The following is a 26152-nucleotide window of genomic DNA, read 5'->3' as shown; positions in this document are numbered from 1 at the left end:
TGAAATTTGAGAAGAAAGATCATTTAAAAAATATTCGGAATGAGGTGAGTCACTTTTTGGGAGATTTTGAACCTGATTGCGAGCCCTAAAAAGGAAAAAAAATGTGGAGATGAGGGGGGTTTTGGGGGGGAAAAAACGGGCTTGGACCCAAATCGGATGTTTGTGGAGGTCCAAATTGTGAACATATTTAAGAGTGTGTGTAAGGATAGCAGAGGGGGGAGGTTGAGGACCCCCGAGTTCTCTGGATTTCACAAACAGCCCTTCCATGTGAGCCTGAAATAATGCAGGTGGGGGTCCTGCTAAACAAGCATTGTAATTGGGGGCTGCTACACATTAGCTGAAATTAAGAGCTGACTTCTCAAAAAAAGGTCTAATAGTGAAAACATGATGGTGAATAGGTTGAAAATTTCAATATAAAAATGACAATCGCCGAAAACGGCAGCTAATGACAAGTGGTCAGCGCTTTGGCCAAGCAGTTCTGGGGCCGAGGGTTCGATCCCAGGTTTGCATGTTTTCTCCGGGCTTGTGTGGATTTGCTCCGGGTGCTCCAGTTTCCTCCCACACACCCTAAAACATGCACACTGGTTGCCCTACAACAATGCATATTGGTTGCCCTACAATTGGCCGACCACTGATTCAGGGTAGTTAGTTGGGTTGGGCTCCGGCACCCCCCGTGACCAAAACACTCAAAATTGCCTAATCCCAGCTATGATTGGCTGTCCCTACACTCCTCGTACCCTGCGATTGGCCGCCCCCAATTCAAAGTAGTTAGCTTGGTTGGGCTCTGGCACCCCCTGTGACCCTAGTGATGATAAGATAGATGAACTGAATGAACTTTACTGCTTTCTTGTTCTAGGATTGGAAATGAGCAACGTATGTATGGTTATATAATTGCAAAATAAAGGTTGATTTTTTTTACAAGTTAGCCCCCCTCCCCCACTTGGCTTGTGATCTAATCGGCGCAAAACTCACGGGGCAGATGTTCCCGTAAAAACAATACCTCCCGCCCGCCTCTTCTCTATGTCAACGCTGGGAAAATGGCGGGTTGAACATGTGAACGGTAAAGGGTAAAAATAAAAAGGAGTACCATAGCACACGGTGGGTGGGCCGGGCGCCTGACAACCCGCGGGCCAATTCCTGCCCTGCTTTAACGGGAACAGATAAGTGGCACGTACTGTGGTGTGGAGGGACGACGGAGGGGTGAGATGGGGCAGGGGGTTTGGGTGGGGGTGCACGACCAGGGAATTGTAAAATGCTGAGTTTTATTTTGAAATTAAAAGATGGGAAAATATTGTATACTGTACAAGTTTTGACTGTAGTTTGGGGAAAAACTGATCGACACAGTGATATTTCCCAATGGCCTTTACAGTGTTGAAAGACCACTGGATTTTAAGAAGCACACATTGAAGAATGTTGAATTCTTACTTCTGCTTGAGTGGTACATCAAAAAAAATTAAAACATATATGTATTTTTTTTTTTGGTAAAAGAAATTATCTAAACTTTTGGTAGATTAAATGAAAAAAAATTTAATAGTAATACTTTTTTTCCTCTAATATATATCTATATTTTTTCAAATATAAATATATTTATATATATATATTTTTTATTTTTATTTTTTAATTTTTTTTTAAATATATATATTTTTTTTTTTTTGGGTGCCTAAAATTATAATTGGCTTCATGTTATAATTTGCTACACTTCTAAACAAATAGTCCTTAATGCTTAATTGGAGTGTCATGGTTTTAAGTAGAGATCCATTGAATAGTGGCACTGCTAGTATTAACCCATTTAATATAAAAAGTACTATTACAGTATTATTGTAATGGCCAACAGTAAATGATGACAATACCTTCTCAATTTCCAGAGCCTTGGCTTGAATGGCATCTGCCCGTCGAGCTTTAAAATCTTCCTCTTGGATTCTCTTGGGTTCCCCGCTAGCAGGGGGTGCCGGTGCCGAGGTCGCCTGTACCTCTGTGGCCGTTGGCGGCGCCGTTTCCCCCTCCGCCTCCCCCACCCCAGAATCAGAGGGGGTCTCCTGGAAAGGAAAGGTCAAGGGTCAGCCAAGAGGTCACGGGGTTTAGAAAGCGTCTCCGATTTCAAAGGCTTTCCAAAATCGTAAAGCGACAACTGTTAAGTGGCGACGAGTTCTTGTTTTCTTACGAGCTTGATTATTCACACCGTGTCGACGGTTAACAGCGTCAATGTGATGAGGGCAACAGACGGCAAAAATGTTACTTACCTTTGCTAAGATGGATGTTTTTGGAGGTTCCTCAATGGGGACATTTGGAGACGGGGTTGAATCTTCTACAGGTTTACCTGTTTTTGTAAGAAAAACAAAGTTAGAATACAAAGTATATGTATACTAGTCTTAATTGGAATTAGATTTAGACTAAATTGATCTAAAACCAACCATAATCTAACTACTGCTATTTTTGGTGGTCCTAAAAAGACTTAATGGGCGAAAATACATGGTATTTATCATTTTAAATCTAAGTATTGTATTAAAGAACATCTCTAGGTGGAATTAAATGCCCAAAAAATATTAATACTTAACTAGATTATATTTGATAATGTTATTCATCCCGTATTTGGGAAATTTTATTGTCACAGTAACAAGAGGGTGAGAATACAGACACAGAAAATGACATTTTATACATAAATAGGTAAGAAATAAGCTAATAAATAAATACTAAATATGAATGATTTAATAAATTAGATTAGAAAACTTTATTTGTGAAATTTTAATGTCAAAAGGGTGAGAATACAGACACAGAAAATGACATTTTAGACTTAAAAAGGTAATAAATAAGCTAATAAATAATATGTTTTTACATTACAATAATAACTTGCCATACAAGAAATTTGAGATACAAGGAAAATTCAAAGCAAATGTTTGCCTTGAGATACGAGCATACAATAGAAACAGCCTGGTGTCGGCCATGCATATTTAAATTTAGTATAACGCAAGATTAAAACTTATTTTTAAGTGTGTGTGAATAGTAATCGAAGTTAATTTAAGTCACATTTTAAAAAAAATGGTTATGTTACAAGCACTTCCGTTAAGTCAAGCTTTCTATCTCTCGTAGGAACAAATTAAATTGTATTTAGTTCATTTCTATGGGAGACGTTGATTCGAGATACGAGTAAATCGACATACAACCTCAATCCTGGAACACATTAAGCTCGTATCTCAAGGCATTACTGTATTTAGCCACCTTATGACTCTGTAATTGAGTTTAAGCCACTTACTCATTGGCCCTGTAAGCATTTAAAGCAACTAAAGTTGACCCCCCCCCCCCCCCCCCGGCGCCCCCCCCAACACAAATCACCAGAACCCCATTTTTAACATGCTTTACTGGCCTAATTAGTGTTCCAGATGGAGGTGGGAGGTACAAGTGTTTTCTCACTGGTTTATTGCATCATCAAAAGCTTGGCACAACAAAGAAGTACATTTTCAGCACATAAATATGCTTGCACGGCTCGGAAAAATCAAAGGCCAGAAATTACTTAGCCCGACTCTAACGACCTTTCTTTCTTTCCCGTCTGGAATTAATGGAAAACATCTTTTCCGAAGCGGGATGGATGTTTTTAGGCAAAAAAATCTTACAAGCGTCTAAAGAAAGCATCTAAAATGAGGGCCTCACAATCAGAGATCTGTTTGGTGACGTTGTTGAGCTAATAAAGCTTTATCAGTCATCAGAAATTTCATGTAAAGTTAGCATTGTTAGCATCTTAAACGTGGTATACGTCTGAAATTAGCGTTACGACATGAATACGAACCTAAATCAGATTTGGAAGTACATACATAGATTACCAATACATTTTCTAAACAGTTTTCTCCTCACTAGAGTTGTAGGGGGTGCTGGAGCCTATCCCAGCTGACTTTGTGCCAGAAGCCAGGGACAGCCTTTTTTTTTTGCTTAGACCAAGGTTGTAAAACTTGGTTTGTGGGCCGCTTTAACGTCAACTTGATATCATGTGGGCCGGACCATTTTAGATATATATATATATATATTTTTTTTTTAATAAATGGATTAAAACAACTGGATTAAAAGCCCTGAAGATTCAGTTTTTTATAGACCTGGAAACAACGTTTATTTGAGCTTTTTTAAATATATTTTTAGATTTTACGAAATTATTTTTGAACTAAAAACACAAAAAAATGATTAAAAAATGACTATTGATTGGAAAAGGGGAAAATCAGGAAATGTAATATCCATCTATACTCTTAATTTTAATTTCATTCAAAAACAGAAAGTCAGCACTCATGATTAACTTTCCCGGGCCACACAAAATGATGCGGCGGGCCAGATTTGGCCCCCGGGCCGCCACTTTGACACATGTGGCTTAGATTTTACCAACTATAGTAGTACTGACACTATGCTTCCATGTGTATTCTACTTAATTACATGCGTGTGGTCTGGGGGGGGAGGGCTGAGCTACCTCATTATGATTCGGCTAGTTTTGGTCACTTCAAAGAGCCTCTTCTAATTGGCCGTTCACCACTGATATGGATTGCAAGAAGCGGTGGTCTTTGTCTAAAGATGTTTGGTCACAAATTACTTGGATTTGAACAGAAATACAGCAAGGCTACATAATCAATCCATCATCTGAGAACGTCAACATCGATATAGAACGAAATGCTACATACTCTGAGGGTCTTTGTCCGACTCAGCGGGAGGATTCTTTTTGGCAGGCGGCACATTTTTCCTCTTCGCCGACGGGCGCTCCCATTCGCCTTTTGCATTCTGCAATGGCCTGAATTTGTTATTTTCCTCCCGACTGAAACAGAGCAGAGGCCAGATTGCGAGTCAATAAAATGCAATTTCTTCCGTGTATCATGGCGGAAGTCAAACTTTTACGGAAGCCACTACACAAAAAAACTAAGACCTGCTAACCATGTGTGGCTACGAATCAATACGGCATTATACTGCAATAAAAGTAGTAAAGTCATACCTCTACTTACGAATACCTGCAAGTAGTACCAAATATAATACTGGAACTAATAAATTTGTAAGCCGCATCATCGCGTGACCGGTCTTTTGGTGAGAGTTTACTCTTGAAACCAGCTCTCAAAATTATTTTCTGGAGAGAGTTTAATATCTAAGAGAGAGAGAGTTTAATATCTAAGTACTGTTTAATATCCAAGAACTGTTTAATATCCAAGAACTGTTTAATATCCAAGTACTGTTTAATATCCAAGTACTGTTTAATATCCAAGTACTGTTTAATATCCAAGTACTGTTTAATATCCAAGTACTGTTTAATATCCAAGTACTGTTTAATATCCAAGTACTGTTTAATATCCAAGTACTGTTTAATATCCAAGTACTGTTTAATATCCAAGTACTGTTTAATATCCAAGTACTGTTTAATATCCAAGTACTGTTTAATATCTAAATATCTACTATTTTCAACAGTACTTAGATACTAAATGTCTACTATTTTCAACAGTACTTAGATACTAAATGTCTACTATTTTCAACAGTACTTAGATACTAAATGTCTACTATTTTCAACAGTACTTAGATATTAAACTCTCTCATGAATAACAGTAGATTTTTAGATATTAAACACTCATGAATATAATTTTGAGAGCTGGTTTCAACAGTACTTAGATATTAAACAGTGCATAGATATTTAAACAGTACTTAGATATTTAAACAGTACTTAGATATTTAAACAGTACTTAGATATTTAAACAGTACTTAGATATTTAAACAGTACTTAGATATTTAAACAGTACATAGATATTTAAACAGTACTCACATATTTAAACAGTACTCACATATTTAAACAGTACTCACATATTTAAACAGTACTCATATTTAAACAGTACTCATATTTAAACAGTACTCATATTTAAACAGTACTCATATTTAAACAGTACTTGTATATTAAACTCTCTCTTAGATATTAAACCCTTTCTCATGAATATACTTTTGACAGTAAACTCTGTCACCAAAAGACCGGCGACCAAAAGTCCGAGCACCGATCATCGCAGTAAAACTTTTACGGAAGCCACTACAAAAAATAAGGCCTGCTAATCACGTTTAGCTAAGAATCAATTTGGCATTATCCTCCTACCAAAGGATTACAGTCATACCTCTACTTACAAAATGTTCAAGTAGTACTAAAAAAGATACTGCAACCAAATAATTTAGTCAGTAGAAGTACGACTTGAGTGTTCATAACACGTTAAGTAGACCATAACCGTTTCTGAAACTGCCGATATAAGGAATAAATTTACTTTTGAAAGAAGCCTCGACCCCTGTTACTGGGATATGGACCAGGTCGACCATTTTTCCTGGAGGCACAGAAGAAGAAAAAAAGTTATAAAATTTGAAGCTAGAAGTGCTAGAACATAAAACATACAAAGGATTTCAGACTCCCTGTATTTGTCATTAAAGATTTTAAAAGGGAAAGTGGATAATGGTAGGGTAAACGAAAAAAAGAAGCAAAACCGCCAAGACGTCAATTTAAAGTCGTATGGATCAATTTGTGGAATGGAGACAATCTTCCACTTTTGGTCCAAAGAAAAACGTAAAAGGAGCAATTTTCAACTCAGTCTGTACTCAATTGAAAGCGCTGTTTAATTACAACTAAATATGGAGTTGACGGCACGGAGCCATGTCTCCGGATTTGTGGTAAAAGCCACTTCCGCGCATTAGTGAGAGTTAACTAAGTCATTCCACCACATTAGCTCTGTAACCAGATGTTTAAGTGTGATCATCGCAATGGCTTGGCGAGCTCTTGATTCTGACCTTAAAATACATTTCCATGTAGGATTAGGTCAATTTAGACTTTGCATGTTAAAATATTGGAAGGGAAGATGCAGTTTTTGCTTTGAAATCCTACTTTATAAATTGCAATTAATTGCAGTCTTGGCCCGCATATAAGACGATGTTTTTTTGCATGAAAATAAAAATTCCTACCTGGCAACATTTTTCTCATACTTGATCATTTCAAATTGTGTAGTATGCCTTATGATAAATTTGTATGGGATTTATTTTTCTTAAAGAGCATTTTTTGGTAAAATAATTCGACAATACATCCAATTTGTGCAAAATTTGAGACATTTAAGTGTGCCTTATGTGATTAAATATGTGCCATGTTGCATTTGTATGTTTTTTAATGGTTTATTAAGTGGAATTGATTAATACAGGGAACAATTGGCTATGGTTGACCAAAATAAGAAGTGTTGGTCATCTTAAGTGTTCACATAAATAAGTAGCCGGTACAAAAAGTGACTAAAGTTTCAGTGCAAGTAAAAGATAAGAAGTGAGTCTAGATTAGGTCCATGAAATTAAATTTCAAAAACCAAAAGGTTTTTCTTTACCAAATGTGATTGCACGTTACACATTTAAATGTTCAGATATTGAGTTTTTTCTTTAAATGAGGCAAAATAACCAGCTTTTTCTCTCAGATATATTGTTATAATCATTTTTTTTTAGATGTAATGCCATTATTTTGTCTATAAAAAGTATTTTTTTCAAGTTTTTGAGTATTGCAAAAGAGGGGGTCGTCTTATATTCGGGCCAATATGGTACTACCGCAATGAAAGCCTGATTGTCAATGTTTATATTTCATTTGACTTGCCATAAAGCTGGTATCATACACCAAAACTGCAACTTTAAAGGACACTGTATATTGGCTCAAAATATAGAGTAAAGAGGGAGTCTAGTTATTTTCCTTTCAGTGTGGCGTAAAAGAGGTGTGCTGGGGGGGTCTTTAGCAGAGTGAGTAGTGGCCTTTGTCCCCCAGTTCTAGCCTGGTACGAGTCCTAGAAAAGCAGACTGCCGGTGGTGGGGGGCCCGTAAACTGCTGGCATGTTCAAGCTGCCCCTGAGGTGACAAGTCTACGTGTGATGATGTTGCGTTCACAACAGCTGGACTTAGCGACCCTGGCAGAGATTTACGAGTAATGGAGTTTACAGGCAGAGGCTTTCAAATATACATTATAAAAGTGCTTTTTTTTAAACCTGGATTGGACATTCAGTTGTGGGTAAAGTGTAGGTCAAATTAATTAACATTAAGTAATGTTATATACATAAGTGAAAAGGCAGCTAAATAATTATTTTTAATTATATAGAGTGTAACTATGCAGTTATGGAGTATTTTAATTGTGTTTTAATATAAAAATTTGACTTTTTAATACACTGAATCAGATCAGAATGGGCCAAATATATGATTAACATGTAGTATAATTATTATCTAATATTTTAGTGGACATGGTCTGGTGATAAAGACAATATAAAAGTGTAATGTTTTTTTTATTCTATAATTTCAAGTCACAAGTATTCTTTAGTTGAAAGCTGCTGCCCTCTAGTGGTCTCCTTTCTGTATTACTCAATTATTGGAGGAAGCCACTGAGTTCGAATTATTTGGAGGATAGGGGATAAAAAATAAATTATTGATATTTATAAAGCCACTTTTTTAATTTTAATTATTATTTGGACGATGGGGATAAAAAAATACATTTTTGCTATTGATAAATTATTACAGAAAAACATAAACCCATTTATAACATTTTCATGAATGTGGCTCTCAAACCAAAACAGGTTTGCTTTATGTACAGATAATAAACCGTGATAATGACATATAAGCAACCAAAAAATAAATGAATAAAATTACCGTGTCCGTATCTGATGTCTCAAATCGTCTCTGTCAAACTGTTGTTGTTGTTGATAGTGAGGATCCTTAAGGGGAAAAAGACAAAATATTGAAAATGTCATGTTAGCGTGAGTTCATTGCATTGTTTTCATATTGCAAATTTAACAGAATTTTGATTAGCTTCAGATATGCGGTCTTATCTAACCTGTTGGTGGGAGTTTCTGGGGTAATTGCCATAGTCGGCGGGCTCATCGTAAAACTGATCTCGTGGGTAATCGTTGTTTCTGGGACCTTCGCCGCCGGGATAAATCGTCTCATCCGAAAACCATTGATCGTTTTCGTATCCTTGTTCATAGTTATCGGCAGAATGGTTGGGACCACCAGCCCTTTCCACATAGTTGACCACTCGATGTGTTGTCTGATGCACAGTTACCTAAAAACAAAAACAAAATGGCGCATAATTCCAATGATGGGTTTGAAATAGGACATGACTGGGTGATCATTTGAAATTTTTCTTGTGGACGATGTATACAAATATTACCGTAACTTTTAGACTATTAGTACACCTATTAAAAGAGCCACATATGGCTTCCGAGCCATAGGTTCCCTACCCCTGGACTATAAAAGGCATCCCCAATTTTATTTAATTTTATTTTTTTAAATAGTTTGTTTGTATATAGGCCACACAGTTCAACACTAGGAAAAAAACTGGAAATTAATGAGAAAAAAATCGTTTCTAATTTTTTTATGAAAAAAATGGAGGTTTTTAAAGCAATATTGCCCAGCCCTAACATAGAATAACATGCATGAGCACAAGTCAAAACGTGAAATAAGCCAAAAAAATATTTGTAATGATATAAATGTAATAATGCAGCACCAAGACAAGATTACAAACTATTAAATAAGTTTGATATTTGAATCATTAAAGCAGTTTACCTCTCTTGCATCCATTGGCTCGAAATGCTGTTCATAACGGGCATGCATCGAATGCCATCTTCGTTGAAATGGCACTAAAAAATAAACAATTTTGTAGATAACATTTGTTTGTAAGTCATGGATGTGTACAGTCAATGTTAGGAAATAACGCTTGCACGGAAATTAAATGAATACATTAAATAGGGAATGGCAGGGAAAAAAATACTTACTTTTACTGGCGATGTGACCACAATGTAACAGCTGAGTGTAATTAAATGTAAAATCATATAGTTTGCTTCGGGAGAAAAATCAAATTACACCGTTTTTCTACACCTAGCTTAGCAATTTTTCTCAATTATAACGACCATATAGGCGTTCGAATGCTAGAAAAAAAGCATGCGAATCAACTTTGGAAATTAAAAGGAAATAAGCAACATCCAACTATATTAGCATCGGTTAGCCAGCCATCATTACATCGTCCAAACAAATCAGAAATTCCGACATACAAATGGCTACTAGGAAAAAACTGATGTCAGGAATTGTCTCCCTTCACGAGGAAAAAAATGTTCATTTCTTGAATATGTAGAGCGCATGTATTTACACCAAAATAACGTTTTATCTCTGCATGTGCGAATAATGACGGTAAGTTTGCCTGTGGTTCACAGTCGATGGCTTCAAGTGAGTGGCAGCTGGCAACCAAAATGGTGGTGCATACCGCCACCTATGGGACTGGAGTATACACCAGAGGATAGAGCATACTTGACCAAGCTTTTTTTGGAACTGATTTTACCATGTGTTATGTTTTCCTCTTAGTAATGAAAAATATATTTCTCATAGCCTAAACAAAAAATAAATATATATATTTGTAATTTTTTAAAGGCATTGCCTCGCATGGTGACGTCATGTCACTGGTTCACCGTGATTGGTTGAAAGCAGGACACGTGTGCTATACCGGAGTTTCAACCACAGCTGAGCAGCGGCTAAAACACGATAGCTTTTTTTTGATTTTTTATTTAAATGGTAACGTTTGAGCTTTTTAACCACATTGACGGCAACTTGTGTGCTATGGGCGACAAGAAGAGTCCTACAAGGTAACCAAAGTCCGCAAAGAAGATATCTCTGCAAGCTTGAATAATCATCTTGGGGAAAATTGGAGCTCATTTAACTGCAGTGTTTTCATGGCGGCTAGCTTGCTAAATGAGCGAATGCCGTCTGGTTTAGAGCCTTCGTTTTGGGTGACTGCTATGTTGATTGACCGTAGCTGAGCCAATTTGCCTTAAACTTGACACGAACACTATTTTCACAACAAGCTCGCCGCTGTTGTTTTGTGCTGTTTGAAGGCCGAAACGGCAGCCGAAGCAGCCGCCAGTCGACGATGGCTACTGGGACTGTAGCGTTTGCACCTTCAGGAACACTGCTGAGGCGTTCAAGTGCACCATGTGTGATGTGAGAAAAGGGACGTCAACTCGGTAAGAAAGCAGAAACTCAAGTCTTGTTTCCACCAAAAAAATAAAAAATAAAAAAAACGAACGCATTTGCCAAGTGTCAAGACGACATTAAGATCGCTACAGTCTAAGTCGAATGCATTTTTTTTTAATTATATACTTAAGCTCCCACAACGCTTTTCTCCGGGCCAGAATTAAACCACCCATTGACTGATGTATGACCGGAGTTAGTTAGCATCAAACAAAGTCAACACCGTGGAAACTGAAACAATACAAATATCTCAGCAAAACGTTGTTTTTTTTACAACAAATGAATATAATAATAATAATAGACAACAAGTACAATTTATCTTACCTTATGCGCCTTCTGACGGGACAATTAGCTACTAAAACCATAATAAATAGTTCCACGCAAATTTCGAGTGGTCACATGACCACTCTTTCATGTCCTGACGTCATTTCAAAACAAAAGTGCACTTCACGGTTTACATTAGGAGAAAATATATAAAGTAAAGGAACAAAATACACAACTCAAAACATTCTATGAACACAATGCACAAAAAAAATCAATAGAACACATAAATTGGCACAGCTACATGTATACACTAAGTGTACAAAGTGTATGTATGTGTGTACTTTGACAATAAAGCTTTCAATTCAATACTGCTGAGGATGCATTTTCATGAAAAATGGAAGTTCAGAATGTTTCTTTTCTTCTTAAAATCCATAGAAAACCACGGCCAGTTTCCCAGTTGGTCGTACAGCAAGTAAATCAACAATTTGCACCACCGCCCACGTTGCTTAGGAAGGAGAAGAAAGAAAAATCGGAGAAGAGTGACAAGGAACTCCCACTGAGAAAGAAAAGCCTAAAAAAGATGAGGTATGACTCCAGAAAAGAACGCAGAAAACAATGTTCCCTCTAATTTTTCATATAAAACATGCTGTAAAACACGAAAAACATAAGAGTGGACAGAGCTACTGCCACTGGCTAACTAAATAATAATTCCTTCAAGTGCTGTATTGAAAATTAATCTAAATGGACATCCGCCCCCTTCCTATCTGCAGACCGAGATTAAAAAACGTGGACCGAAGCAGCGCTCAACACCTGGAAGTAACAGTCGGTGACCTGACGGTAATAATCACAGACTTTAAGGAAAAGGTCAAACCCACGTCGACCTCCGCCGGCGCCGCAACGGCCGATTTACACAGTCAAAGCGGCTCCAGCTCCGACAACACCGAGCGAGGGGTGTCGCGGTGCTCGTCGCCGCGGGGGGACGTCTCGTCGGTCAATGGCGACGCCCACTAATTGGCGGGTATACCCAACGTGGCATTTTCCTTCTACTATGGCACTCTCCAGCAGATATTGACATGCATGTTTTGTTAGTGTTTACTACCATTTTGTTTGTTAGCGATGCTAACCAGAGCCAGATCGAACACGATAAACTGAGCAAATGAACTTTAAGTAGCGTATTGACGCGGTGTGATGTCACACTGTCGCCAGAAAACATGCATTAAGAAGACATTGTGAGGTATGTTTTATGTCGTAGTTATTGATAGAGATTATTTGCACTTGAATGGCATTTTGTGTTCATGAAAATATTTTCTGTGACCCAAAACGTCCTCCGAAAAATGTCTTTTTCTGTCTTTTATTGGTCAATTATGTTTGTTTCTGGCATTGTCTGTTATCATGTCTTTGGATGCAATATTTGTTTTACATTTTAGGAAGAAATATTCAATTGTACTTTTTCACTCGGAGCATGAGTTCATTTATGGAATGGTTTATATTGGAAACTACTTCAAGATAAAATAATTGTAGATTATTGTAGATTATTTTATGTCATGAGTTTTAAGGCAAAGAAAATTGTGATGATTTCATGTTCAAACTTTTTTGTTCCAAAATCTACTTTTCGAGTAGTTAACCTACCATGATCTATCTCTTCTTTTTAAAAAAATATTTTCCTTTAGTAGCGAAGTCTAGTGCAATATTTTCTATTACCACCACTGAGACAACCTTCGCTAAAAATTAAAATGTACACAAATGACAACCAAAATAGCTCCATTTACAACATTGGATTATTGTTTAACATCAGTTCCAAAGTGAACGATTTGACCATACTTCTTTAGTTGATAAATGTCAACGTTAACTCAATCTTCAACATGGTAATAAAGTATCATAACTACATATTGCTTTGCCAAACAAACTGTCAAATCATTTGGAAATAGGTTATTTGGTAGAAATATAGGCGGGGCCTATTTGCGAACCGTGGATAGCGTACATCCACAGTGGCGGCGCCGTACCTGCTCTAACTTTGCCTTACGAAAAAAGCCCAACATTTGTTGATTATTCCTGTATCTATGTGGGTGGAAGAGGTAAAGCGACATTTTTCGGAGAGCCTACAGAACACAGAATGCGATGTTATCTGCGTGCATTGCTCCTGTGCACGACTTTTACCTTTTTTTCGTCCATCTACGTGTTCAATCATCTCGCATCTACCCTGGGGGACACCCACGGTTGGGGACTTAGCGAGTTGAAAACGCCCGACAGAATGAGTCCTGATCGGGGGAACCTTCTCAGGAAAAGCCCCGGATTGACAGGCCGACGAGTTCGTGAACCGAACAGGTAGCTAACACTACATTAGCTATGTGGCTTTATTATTAGCCACGTAGCTTCATTATTACCCGCTAATAGCTTGATTATTCGCCGCGAATAGCTTTATTATACTTGTACTAGACTTGTATTACATTTGCTTAATGACAATAAAAGCATTTAATTCAATTATTAGCCATTTACGCCGACCCAACTCCGACAACATCAATGCCTTGCATTGAAAACCCGATTAAACTAGTTTTACAGTACTTGTCGAGTTTTCACTAAGTCCTATTTAATTGTATTGCGTTCATTAACATAAACAAATATTGCTTATTGTGATATAATTAGCCAAATGCATGTACGTGTAGCTTCTTTAAAATCAACACCACCTGTTAACACCGACAGTGAGCATTTAAACTAGCATAATCCCCCAAACCATCTGCCAACGTTTAAAACCCGAAAAGCATCAAAAAGATGTATTTTTTTCACTCTATCAGGTGTAAATCACTTTCAGTTTCTGACTGGAATGTGTTTTGGAGAGTGCCTGCTGATGTTTGTGGACTGAACTGCTATTTGGAATCACCCTTTAGGTACGAATGACTGCATCATTAAATTAATATTATCACTACAATAAGCAGTATTAGCCACACACTGAATTATTGTAATACAGTGTAATACTATATAATGTTCTTAATTTTAAACCTTCAAGAGTATTTGTGTAGATATAACTAGATTGTGTTGAAACTCCCCCCCAAAAATGCTATTACTAATAATAGCAAGTCTCACCATACTGTGAACCATCTGCTAAATTGAAATTAAATGTGTTTTGGCTGTTAGAGACAAGATAAATGAAAGTATTCACCTGGCTGTGGTGGCCTGCGGTCCCAGACTGGATGAGACCATCAACATGTTAAAGTCTGCCGTCCTTCTCAGCAATAAACATCTGAAGTTTCATATTTTTGCCGATGATGAGCTTCAGGGCAGCTTCCATAATATGGTAAGTGTCTTGTGACCCTGTAATGAAGGACAGATGTATTAAAAAAGATAATATTTACAGACATAACAAGGTTCAGCTTTATATTAAGTTGGAGTACTGTATTTTCTCGCATATAGGCCGTATTTGTTGTGAAAAAAATGGTGACGGAATTGAGGGTAAGGCTTATATGCGCATAAATTAGAATTGACGTGCATGAAACTGCAAGGTGACAAAGACAAAACGCTTTTACGTAAGACAATACGGCCGATACGGTAATATATCTATCATAAAACATGAAAAAATGCACTTACCATTTCGCACTCAGGGATGACTAACTAGACGTTGACAGACACTTCCTGGTTGTACTGCTCACATGACTTCCTTAATGAATTTGTCTGCTTGCAGGCAACAACTGTATGAATGTGAAATTCAGCAATAGATTTATGCAGTATCTCAGAAATACTATTTGTGAGGATTTTTCTTAAGATTTTCCCTTCAAAGTAAGACATTTGTACTCCCTGTTAAAACCATGAATATGGAGGTGAAAATTGTGAATCAGGGGGCGGCTTATACAAGAGAAATTGTTAAATTCAACGATTTTATGGCAATTTTTCTTCAGATTTTCCCTTCAAAGTAAGACATTTGTACTCCCTATTAAAACCATGAACATGGAGGTGAAAATTATGAATCGGGGGGCGGCTTATACGAGAGAAATTGTCAAATTCAACCATTTTAAGGCGCTTTTTCTTCAAAATTTCCCTTCAAAGTAACACATTTGTACTCCCTATTAAAACCATGAATATGGAGGTGAAAATTGTGAATCAGGGGGCGGCTTATACGAGAGAAATTGTCAAATTCAACCATTTTAAGGTTAAGGCTTATACGCAGATGCGACTTATATGCGAGAAAATACGGTATACCAACATTTTTCACATTTTATCCCCTTGTTTTTTCTTTTAAAGCTGAACTCCTGGCCAAAGTCTATCCAGACCAAGTTTAACTTCACCATCTACCCAATCACATTCCCCAGTGGGAACGAAAAAGAATGGAAGAAGCTCTTCAAACCATGCGCTTCTCAAAGGCTTTTCTTACCTGTAAGTTGACCCATCCTGTTTCTTTAAAAAAACGAATCTTTTACCCAAACGTTATCCTCACATGTGGTCTTTCTAGCTAATCCTGAAGGAAGTGGACTCGTTACTGTACGTGGACACCGATATTCTCTTTCTACGGCCCGTGGAGGACATCTGGGCCTTCTTCAGGAAATTTAACGCCAGCCAATTGGCCGCCATGGCCCCCGAGCACGAAGAGCCGCGAATCGGCTGGTACAACCGCTTTGCCCGCCATCCTTATTACGGCAGCACTGGCGTCAACTCGGGAGTCATGCTTATGAACATGACACGCCTCAGGAAAACTTTGTTTAAGGTGATTATACATAAAGTTGGAATTTTAAGAATTAGATGCAGATATCAAATGATTGGTCTTACGTGACTTCAGTTTGGAAATCGATTGTATAAGTAGCTTCTATCATTTTCCGTTTTTTCATAAGGGAAATAAGTATTACAGTAATCCTTCGATTATCACATAGCAAATTCCCTACTTTGTGATTTCTTTTGGTATTAATTATTATTTTTTATTTTTTACTTCTTAGTCCTAGTAGCAATACTAGCTTCCACTTACGAGTTTCAACCTGGATTTTTACATTTTTAAGAACTTAATTTTAATTTTTTATGATACTACTCTGCAATTTTTCAATTATCGCGGCCATGTTTGTTCGACATGAACCGCGATATTCGAGGGATTACTGTATTACGACCGACCAAACCACGAGTACTTTGTTTTGAAACAAATCCCATAATTTCCAAGGTTGTTCTAAAGGAGGTAAGCTTCCACAGCACTGGTAAGTCTTATCAATATTCAACATTTAACCAATATTATCCTTAATCAATTTAAAAACTGTGATTTTGGGGAATATCTGCAATTCCAAAACTGTCCACTTGGTGACAATGTCGCCTTTTGCCTCATTCTAAACAATTACACTGTCAAGCAACTGATCCCTCACTTCAGATGAAATATTTATCATCTATTTGATAAAGTTACTTCTGCCAAAAATGTATTTTCTTAAATATATACCTGAATTTTCCCTTTCATTTTTCTAGAATGACATGACTTCAGTAGCGCTTCAATGGAGTGAAATGCTCATGCCCCTCCTCCAAAAGTATAAGCTTAACATCACATGGGGTGACCAGGACCTTCTCAACATTATATTCCACCACAACCCAGGTTAGTCTTCCTTAATTTCACCATCCAAAATGCCATGTTTCACTCAAACAAAAACTTTCTCATGCACCCCCGTACAGAATGCCTCTACGTGTTTCCATGTCAGTGGAATTACCGTCCGGACCATTGCGTCTATGGTCTCAACTGTCAGCCAGCGGAGACAGATGGCGTCTTCATTCTCCACGGTAGTAGAGGAGTCTACCACAACGAAAAACAGCCGGCGTTTCGAGCCGTCTACGAGGCCATCCAACAGGTACCAAGCATCTGCCATTAAATCTAGAAAAAGACAACACAAGACATGTATAAATCGTGACCGGACGTTTGGTCGCCCGGACGTTTTGGTCGCCCGGACGTTTGGTCGCCCGGACGTTTGGTCGCCCGGACGTTTGGTCGCCCGGGACGTTTGGTCGCCCGGGACGTTTGGTCGCCCGGGACATTTGGTCGCCCGGGACGTTTGGTCGCCCGGGACGTTTGGTCGCCCGGGACGTTTGGTCGCCCGGACGTTTGGTCGCCCGGGACGTTTGGTCGCCCGGGACGTTTGGTCGCCCGGGACGTTTGGTCGCCCGGACGTCTGGTCGCCCGGACATTTGGTCGCCTGTCAAATGTACTGGCAAAAGTTTTAAAACACTAGGCCACCATGCTTACATAATAATAATTTTAAAAAATGGCTGATATTACACAGCTGGAAAAGAGAAAAGCTTTTGAAAACCACTGTGTTGACAAAAAAAAACTCTTACAAAAACATCTTTTGATTCTTTCACAGTGTGTGTTGCTAACTGAAAATAATTGAACAGCACGAAAGCCCTAATTGTAGTCGCCTTTTTCTTTTCAAGGGCATTTTTTTCGTGGGTGGATGATCACACTCGTTTGTGCAAAAAAAAAACAGCAGAAATCCGCTCATCAATATGCACTTCAAGTGCTTGGTTTTCTTATTGCTCAATCAATAACATGTTAAACATTTCCATGACTCGCTCTTCTTAATCCACTCCTGACAAATCAGAAGCCCCTCCCCTTTGTGCTTTTGCCAGTGGGCGGGGCGGGGCTAAAATACTAAATTCATCTACCGTCTCCAAAGCGAACTGTCAACAGCAATTTCAGAAGTGACACACCATCTATTTCAACACCATTTGTCCTCATTAGTGTCGCAGGTTCCCCGGGGGAGACGAAGTACGCCTTCAATTGGTTGTCAGTCAATGGCGGGGCACAAATACGTACACAATAAAACATTACAGGTGATACTTTGAAATGTGTGTTTAATGCGTTCCAGAACGTAATTCAATTTACCGTATTTTCACGACTATAAGGCGCACCCTAAATGAATGACATTCATTTTTTTCCATATATAAGGCGCACTGGATTATAAGGCGCCCTGTCTATTTTGGAGAAAATTTAAGACTTTCAAGTGCGCCTTATAGTCGTGAAAATACAGTACTCTTATCTCAAATAAAAATGATCCCCATAGAAATGAACTACTGCCGTATTTTCACGACTATAAGGCGCACCCTCAATGAATGATAATTTAAGTTTTTTTTCCATATATAAGGCGCCCTATCTATTTAGGAGAACATTTAAGACTTTTAAGTGTGCCTTATAGTCGTGAAAATATAGTACTCTTATCTCAAAAACATTTTTATTGGCTCTAATTCACCACTGAGTCACAGTAAAAAAAAAAAATCCTCCGATGAGCCGGGTCAGCACAAGATAGGATACATATAAAAAAGTGCATCCGTTAACAGTACATATGAAACACAAAGGACTAAGGTATTAATTAACATTCTCATCACTCATCATTAAAGTAAAAAGTATAAAGTACAAAAAGACAAAAACAAAAAAGAGTGGACAGAGCTACTGCCTCCGCCTGACGGCGCCATCTTGGGGATTAAAATATTTAGACAACGTCGGCGGGTCGGATTAAAAAGCCTAACGGACCTGCCCATTCTGGTCTAGACCCCGAATATAAGACGACTTTTTTCAGTCTTATTTCAATGCAAAAAAAAAACAGGGAGTCTTCTTAAACTCGGCATGGTACGCACTTAAATTGCAACGGCCAATCCTGACCACATTCTACATTTACCTCCTTCATCCAAACCAAATCCCCCCTCAACGCCACCTACAAAATCGACCCAACCATGTTTTGTCCAACGTTAGCGAAAAGCTCCATGTCCCTCTCCCCCGAGCCCCGTTATTGTAAACAAAATAAGCCAGGTGCTAAATGAAGCAACCCTGATGAAACTTCCAGACTGTTATATAGCAAGACAGAGTATTTCCTTTAGCTTACTTTCCCTTTCTTTACAAGCCTAACCCTGTAAATAAGAAGCAATCACACTTTTACGGCACCTCATTTGACTCCTGTTTGGCCGCGCATTAGCTTACTCAAAGCACACTTTCTTTATTATCTTTCATATAACGCCACGGGCCGTAAAGCACCATTAACGGCCCGGCATCGATTTTTTTCTTATTTTTTATGATGTGGATGCCGCCGTTGCCGCCTCCTCGTGGTCCGCATCGCCATCAACGTAGCCTCTAACTAGCATCAGCACTAAAGCTTTTATAACTCTTTTGCGGGCTGGGCCGGGGGGGTAATGGCGGTGCCCTTTATTGCAAGCGCCATGGTGGGAGGGAAATCAAAGTTTCCTGCCCGAATGGCTTGGAGGATCCCGTCCTCCCTCCCCCCTCGCGGGACTGAGTGGGAACAAATTGTTGAGTGGGCTTCACCATAGGGAGCGCTCATAAAAGTGGGACGTAAAGCAGCTTGTAGCCAAGGATGAAACCTTCCTAAGTCCAAGTAATTTTACATTTCCTTTATTGGCTACCATTGGCTGCTGATTGCATAGCGGGGTTTTGCACCTTTTTAGCTACGTTTGCAGAAAGTAGTCAGTTGGAGGTTGCCTACTGCATAATAGGATCATTTTTGGGAGGGCTTATAGTGGTGAGGGCTGTGGGGGGTGCTGGAGTTAAGCTCAGTTAACTATGCGGTAATGGAATAATTTTTGCATGCTTGTTATTCATTTTTATGCATTAATAAATCATTTTTTTATCATTTTCTCACGTCTTCCATACAAAAGTGGGACACTGGTTATTTTTAAAGGGTTTAGTTAGGTTTTTTTAGGAACAAATGACAGAATTTACATGTAAAGTACTCCTCTACTTACGAAAGAAAATCCAAGTTACGAAAAAACGATCTGCAACCAATTCATTTCATAAGTAGAGGCACGACTACTGCAACACAGATGACATTCTGTATATTTAAAAAAATAATCATTTATTTTCTGTACCGCTTATCGTCAAAAGGACGGTGGGTGGTGCTGGAGTCAAGCCCAGTTAACTACTAGCAATTGAATAACAGGGTTTAGCATGCTTGTTATTCATTTTAATACATTATTAAATAATTCCCTTATCGTTTTGCTTCAATTTTGTCTATTTGTCAATCTTTCATCAAAAAGTAGGACATTTTTATAATTTATAAAGGGTTTAGTATGTCGTTTTTTGGGGTACCTGGAACAAATGACAGAATTTACACATAAAGTACTGTTCTACTTACGAAAAAAAATCCAAGTTACGAAAAAATAAATTTTGTAAGCAGATGTACGACTGTACTGGCAACACAGATGCACTTTTTTATTATTAAAAGTCTATAGCATCATTTTTCCCAAGTAGCTTTGCTCAAAATGCACTGCTGGTTTGAGAATCCATTCCGTAGTTATGACACAAGAAGCAGCCAGCAGTTGACAATCCGCGGGTTGCCATGTCAGAGAGACGGATAGCCAGTGAAGACTGAGTGCTCCGTAATGAAAGCCGCTAGTTTACTTAATGGCCGAGAAACCGGGACGGCAGTGCCAGGGGCTGCCGGTCGCGTTGGAGCCTGTGGCGGTAATGGATAGAGACCACCGGTCGCCTAATGAAGCCCCCCCCCCCTCCTCCCCATTTTTTGTTTTACTCGCCTGATTGCCGCCTGCTTGTTGACGGGTGTGCACCAATCAACACGAACGGATCGAAAGGGTGGCGGCGATGAAGCTAGCTAGCTCGCTAGGGTCTAAATGCGTCCCTCTAATGGTCGCCCACTGGAGAAAACAAAGGAGTGGGACCAAATGGGACTTTTCGGGGGTTGTTTTCTAGATAAATATGCCTCAAATTCTAAGGATAGACATTTGAATCTTTTTCCCATGCTCCTTTAGGGTTTTCTTTGGGTATTCTAACGTTGTCTTACTTTTGGGATGCAGTAATACCTTGATATACGAGTGCCCCAACATACTTTTGCATGGCAACGCGCTTGTAACATAACATAAAGACATTTAAATGACAGTGGATTGGTCAATTTACTTTTTAAAAGCAGCAGCCATTCATTTACAATGTAATTGCACTTTGTTGACATTTTATTGTTCATTTATAAACAGTTTTTGCGTGATTTGAATGACAAAATAAAATGATTTCTCTCTCAAATGTATTGTTATCATTAGTTTTAGATTATTTTCTTTATAAAAAGTGAAAAAAGGGGGAGTCGTCTTATATTCGGGTCAATACAATTGCCGTTTTTTGTTCCCTATTAAGTATTTTTTTAATTTGAATTAATGTATTTTTTAAAGTACATAAAATGTTAGAATCCACACTGAAACTCATTAGCAGAAGCCACTTTTAGGACTTAAAAAAAAGTAATTAAATATGGGTGACCCTAATTCGCAAATTGTTCGATTATTGCGATCTCCACAAACCGCGATATTCGAGGGATTACTGTACTTTAGGTGTTGAAAAATGTACATAGCACAGACTGATTAACCCATAAAGGAGTTAACAGTGAATGCAGTTCATGTGTGACACACTACAACAGGAAAAAAACGGTGTAAGAGTATCATTTGTACCTTTTTTTATTCCAGTACCACTTTGGCGAGAAGCTGGAGACGTCACTCCTTCAACCACTGGAAGATTCACTCCAAGCCACCACGCACTCCTACTGTGGACGGGTAAGCCACCTGTTGACCAAGAGGCTCCAAAAAAGTATCGCATCGCTTCAACGGGAAAGATGACTTGTCGAATGTCAAAGACGGAATTACAAAATCACTTCAGTCACTTTGGAAAAGATCAATAATACGCGTTTTGTCCGCCTGTTCGATTCCCAAACACGTCAATGCGCAAATACGTCTTACAATTACTAAAATGCGATGGCCTTATGACAGTTTTTAACTATAACGACGAATCAAGTGCTACTAAAACGCACTAGCGGCAATTCAAGATATGTTAAGCACACTCAGAATGTGTTCTTGCAATATTTAGCTAGTATAAAAATGATATGGTACAGTAATGCAACATATTTAAAAGCCTGTTTTTATGCCCAAAACAAACATAAGAATATGAAATACTTTAATTATTTTAAGGATACACTTTTTGATTACTAAAACGCAATAGCGGCGATTCAAGATATGTTAAGCACACTCCGAATTTGTTTTTGTAATATTTAGCTGGTAAAAAATGGTATGGTACAGTAATGCAACATATAGAAAGCCTATTTTTATGCACAAAACAAACATAAGAAAATGAAATACTTTACTTATTTTAAAGATACACTTTTCCATTACTAAAACGCAATAGCGGCAATTCAAGATATGTTAAGCACACTCAGAATTTGTTCTTGCAATATTTAGCTAGTAGAAAAATGATATGGTACAATAGTGCAAGCCTATTTTTTGCACAAAACAAACATAAGAAAATGAAATACTTTACTTATGAGGAAACTTTAACATAATAGTAATTCTTTAAAAACACTACACTCTAAAAATAATACAGTATATGGCTAAACTGCTTAACATTTTAACTCCAGAATGTCTACATTTTAAAGGAAATGTTATGGCTTTTTTATTGAAAAATAATCTGAACCAAATAAATTGAATCTCGTGTAGCGGAAAATATGATAAAATACATAAAAAAATAAACAACAATCTTAATAAGGGATTTCTCCGTTTATGATGGTACACACATTCGACTTTTTGATAGTTTTTGTGTCGTATTGTTATAAAAATTACAGTAATTAAGACCTATTTCAACACTACAACACAATACAACATTATTTTCATACTCACAATCAACCATACATTATTTATCATAATAAAATAATAGTGACAACACCATGTTACGTTAAATATTTTATGATAGTGACCAGCAAACACATTCTTTATCATATTCTTCCAATTTGTTTTTGCACAAATCAAGTTACTGCTTTTAGCATAAAATTCTGAAGTTGTAAACGGACCTCCTAGAAATGCCTAGCGCATCATCATCATTATATGGCAATATCCATATTTAGTCCACTTCTTAGTCTGTAATGACTTATTTAGAGGCTCTCCACGGAAATGAAGAACTGAAATAAGATAGTGTGAAGAAGCAGTCCAATGATGGATTTTCTGCAATGCAACATCTTTTTAAGCCGTTTTAAAAGGTCTACCAGTGTTTTTTGCAAAAGATTTTTCCTTGAAAAACATCTAGCATGTGCAGTCCAATAAGTTAGATGATAAATAAGCATAGTTCTATTGAATTATTATATGTTTACAGTTTAAATTGGGCACAACTTGCTTCATTTTTTATGTCTTTTCAACTGCTGCTTCACAAAAAACACCACTATAAGTCCTGTTTATTTTATTTTATCTTTTTAAACATCTATTTACATACCATGCAGAGTTTACAATTCCTCTGAAGTGAAAGTTTTGCAGCAAAACAGGCACTTTTGATACATTAAGGTTGTTTAATACTTTTTTTAAGAAAGGTATATCACTCCATTAATGCCACAATGTTTTATTTGCCGTATTTTCTCGCATATGAGCCGTATTTTCTCGTATAAAAGCTGTATTTTCTCGCATATAAGCCGTATTTTCTCACATTTAAGCCGTATTTTCTCGCATATAAGCCGTATTTTCTTGCATAAAAGCTGTATTTGTCTCTCAAAAAAATGATGACTGAATCAAGGTACGGCTTATATGCGCACAAATTAAATTTTACATGCACAAAACGCCATAACGCAAGACAATGTGTCCTATACGGTCATTTATTTCAAAATATTTGAACAGATAGAACATTTAACAACATTTATTTTGACATCTATGAATGAAATTCAAGAAAAAAATAACGTATCTTGCATGAAATATGAAAAAACTTACTTGTGCCTAACATTGCTCGCGCAGGGCGCCATCATCTTACCTTTTACCGTAAATTCGAACACACTTCATGGTTGTACTGCTCACATGACCTCCTTTTTTAATTCGTCCTAGTGCAGGCAACACTCTTTCGGAAAAACAGATTCATAAATTATCTCAGAAATAGCACGTGCAATGATTTTTCTCAAAATTTTCACTTCAAAATAACACATTTGTACTCCATATTAAAAAAAATGAATATGGAGGTAAAAATTGTGAATCAGGGGGCGGCTTATATGAGGGAAATTGTCAAATTCAACCATTTTAAGGCAATTTTTTTTGAGATTTTCCCTTCAAAGTAAGACATTTGTACTCCCTATTAAAACCATGAATATGGAGGGGGAAATTGTGAATTAAAGGGGCGGCTTATACAAGAGAAATTGTAAAATTCAACCATTTTAAGGCCATTTTAAGGGTACGGCTTATATGCGAGTAAATACGATAAGTGCAAATATGGAGCAACTGTTTCTAAATTGACTTTTTAAAGCTTCTTTATTTGGATATGAGACAATGAATGTGCTAAAAACAGCCATTTTTGTGATGGAAACATCTTGAAATGTGCATTTTTATGAAGATTTTATTCGCGACCAATCTCTAACAGTTCTTTTAGCAACAAAAGCTAACCATTAGCATTGTTCTGTCTAGAAGATTGTATCCATAAGCTACAAATTTGTCATATTTAAGGCGCACAAATATCGTCAATGAAAGAATGTCCAATGGTACGGAATAGCTTTAATGTAGCATGAAAACATGAAATATAAAAAAAAATACCACTATGTATTTTAGTTGAACAGTATTTAAAATGGCTTCCGTTGCTACTGAACTCTTTGCTGTTTATTTGAAAATCTATTTTTTATCTCAAGGATGATGTTTTCCTCCTGAAAGCTACATTTACACACATGTTCCCAGCAGACCCAATTAGAACGGACTGTGGAGGTCCGGTATTTACTTTTTTTGGTAGAAAATTTTGCAAGGTTTTTTTGGACATTGCCGTGGAAGCTGAATCGTGAAGGACCGACATTTTTTGTGTGGTTTTCCAAGCGTCAAATCAGATTGTGGTTGAGAATAAGTCAAAATAAACAAGCTAGGCTACAAATAAGCTAGCTTGAAACGAGTCGTACTAGGCTAATCTAGGATTTTGACGTAAAATAAGCGTCTTTCTAGATCGCATTAGGAGTTGATTTGTTACCTACACTGTGACACCATGACTTTTATTTTGTATTTATACTTTTTTAAAAAACTTTAAACATCTCCTTGAACACGCAATCGATCTCAACAATCTGCAAAGTTTGTCTATTTCGATACAATGACACCATTGCTGGAACACTGTAAATGTAGCATGAGAGGAAAGGAGCCTAACTGTACACAAATATATTTTTGTCAACTGGATCAAATGTTTGTTTTATTGATATAAAATGTTGGTTTCCACTGGTTGGCTCTTTTGGTCTTCCACAACCACACATCAACAGTTTAGAATGACTTTAATATCTATTTCAGAAGACAATATAAAAGCCTTTTGCGGGCAGAATAGCCACAAAATACTGTATTTTCATGACTTTAAGGCGCACCCTCAATAAGGCGCACTTAAAAGTCTTACATTTTCTCCAAAATAGATAGTGCGCCTTATAATCCAGTGCGCCTTATATATGGAAAAAAACAGAAAACCAAAAACGAAAAACCACAACTGTCGGATATTAAAAAAACACAAACGCCTGAATTGAATACTCAATCCTGTTAAATATGCAGATGCCATCTTAGTTTTTCCAAAATCTTCCATCATATAGCTCCTCCCCCAATGCAAGATTTGATACAAAAAAAATCCAAAACATCAACAATGGCTGGCTCTAGAGGTGACTGTGTAGTACCTGGAAGTCAATAGCAATTACCGTATTTTCACCACTATAAGGCGCACTTAAAAGTCTTAAATTTTCTCCAAAATAGACAGAGCGCCTTATAATCCAGTGTGCCTTATATATGGAAAAAAACTTAAATTGTCATTCATTGAAGGTGCGCCTTATAATGCAGTGTGCCTTATAGTCGTGAAAATACGGTAGTTTATTTCTAAGGGGAATAATTTAATTTGAGATACTAGTACTGTATTTTCACGACTATAAGGCGCACTTGAAAGTCTTACATTTTCTCCAAAATAGACAGTGCG

At 37.5% G+C, this 26152-nt stretch overlaps 3 protein-coding genes across 5 annotated transcripts in view; 2 read left to right on the top strand and 1 right to left on the bottom strand.

Annotated features, from left to right (window-relative positions):
• LOC144192084 (uncharacterized) overlaps positions 1–11404 on the bottom strand; it is a 34778-nt gene extending 23374 nt beyond the window's left edge. For 2 of the 3 annotated variants that reach the window (XM_077711117.1, XM_077711119.1), the window contains exons 1-8: positions 9759–10241; positions 9550–9623; positions 8819–9046; positions 8635–8699; positions 6252–6308; positions 4653–4783; positions 2241–2317; positions 1851–2036 (exon numbers count right to left, since the gene is read on the bottom strand). In XM_077711117.1, coding sequence (XP_077567243.1) covers positions 1851–2036; positions 2241–2317; positions 4653–4783; positions 6252–6308; positions 8635–8699; positions 8819–9046; positions 9550–9623; position 9759 — 819 coding nt within the window. In that variant the 5' untranslated portion in view covers positions 9760–10241. Of the gene's footprint in view, positions 1–1850; positions 2037–2240; positions 2318–4652; positions 4784–6251; positions 6309–8634; positions 8700–8818; positions 9047–9549; positions 9624–9758; positions 10242–11328 lie in introns of those variants that run through there. The other variant, XM_077711118.1, reaches the window with a different exon arrangement.
• On the top strand, positions 10453–12793 carry LOC144192085 (YY1-associated factor 2-like). The gene is made up of 4 exons (XM_077711120.1): positions 10453–10619; positions 10869–10997; positions 11704–11853; positions 12039–12793. The coding sequence occupies exons 1-4, from the start codon at positions 10546–10548 to the stop codon at positions 12277–12279; spliced, it is 594 nt and encodes a 197-aa protein (XP_077567246.1). The 5' UTR covers positions 10453–10545; the 3' UTR covers positions 12280–12793.
• Positions 12794–13248: 455 nt separating this feature from the next.
• On the top strand, positions 13249–22570 carry gxylt1a (glucoside xylosyltransferase 1a). The gene is made up of 8 exons (XM_077711153.1): positions 13249–13593; positions 14061–14153; positions 14401–14560; positions 15502–15633; positions 15710–15961; positions 16696–16819; positions 16897–17069; positions 21688–22570. Exons 1-8 carry the CDS (start codon positions 13382–13384, stop codon positions 21835–21837), a joined length of 1296 nt encoding a protein of 431 aa, XP_077567279.1. The 5' UTR covers positions 13249–13381; the 3' UTR covers positions 21838–22570.
• Positions 22571–26152: the final 3582 nt, after the last annotated feature.

This window comes from Stigmatopora nigra, unplaced genomic scaffold (genome assembly GCF_051989575.1).
Source record: "Stigmatopora nigra isolate UIUO_SnigA unplaced genomic scaffold, RoL_Snig_1.1 HiC_scaffold_25, whole genome shotgun sequence".
In the NCBI taxonomy this organism is placed as follows: domain Eukaryota; kingdom Metazoa; phylum Chordata; class Actinopteri; order Syngnathiformes; family Syngnathidae; genus Stigmatopora; species Stigmatopora nigra.
The sequence above is the reverse complement of the archived record's forward strand: the minus strand, read 5'-3'. Positions and strand labels throughout refer to the sequence as shown.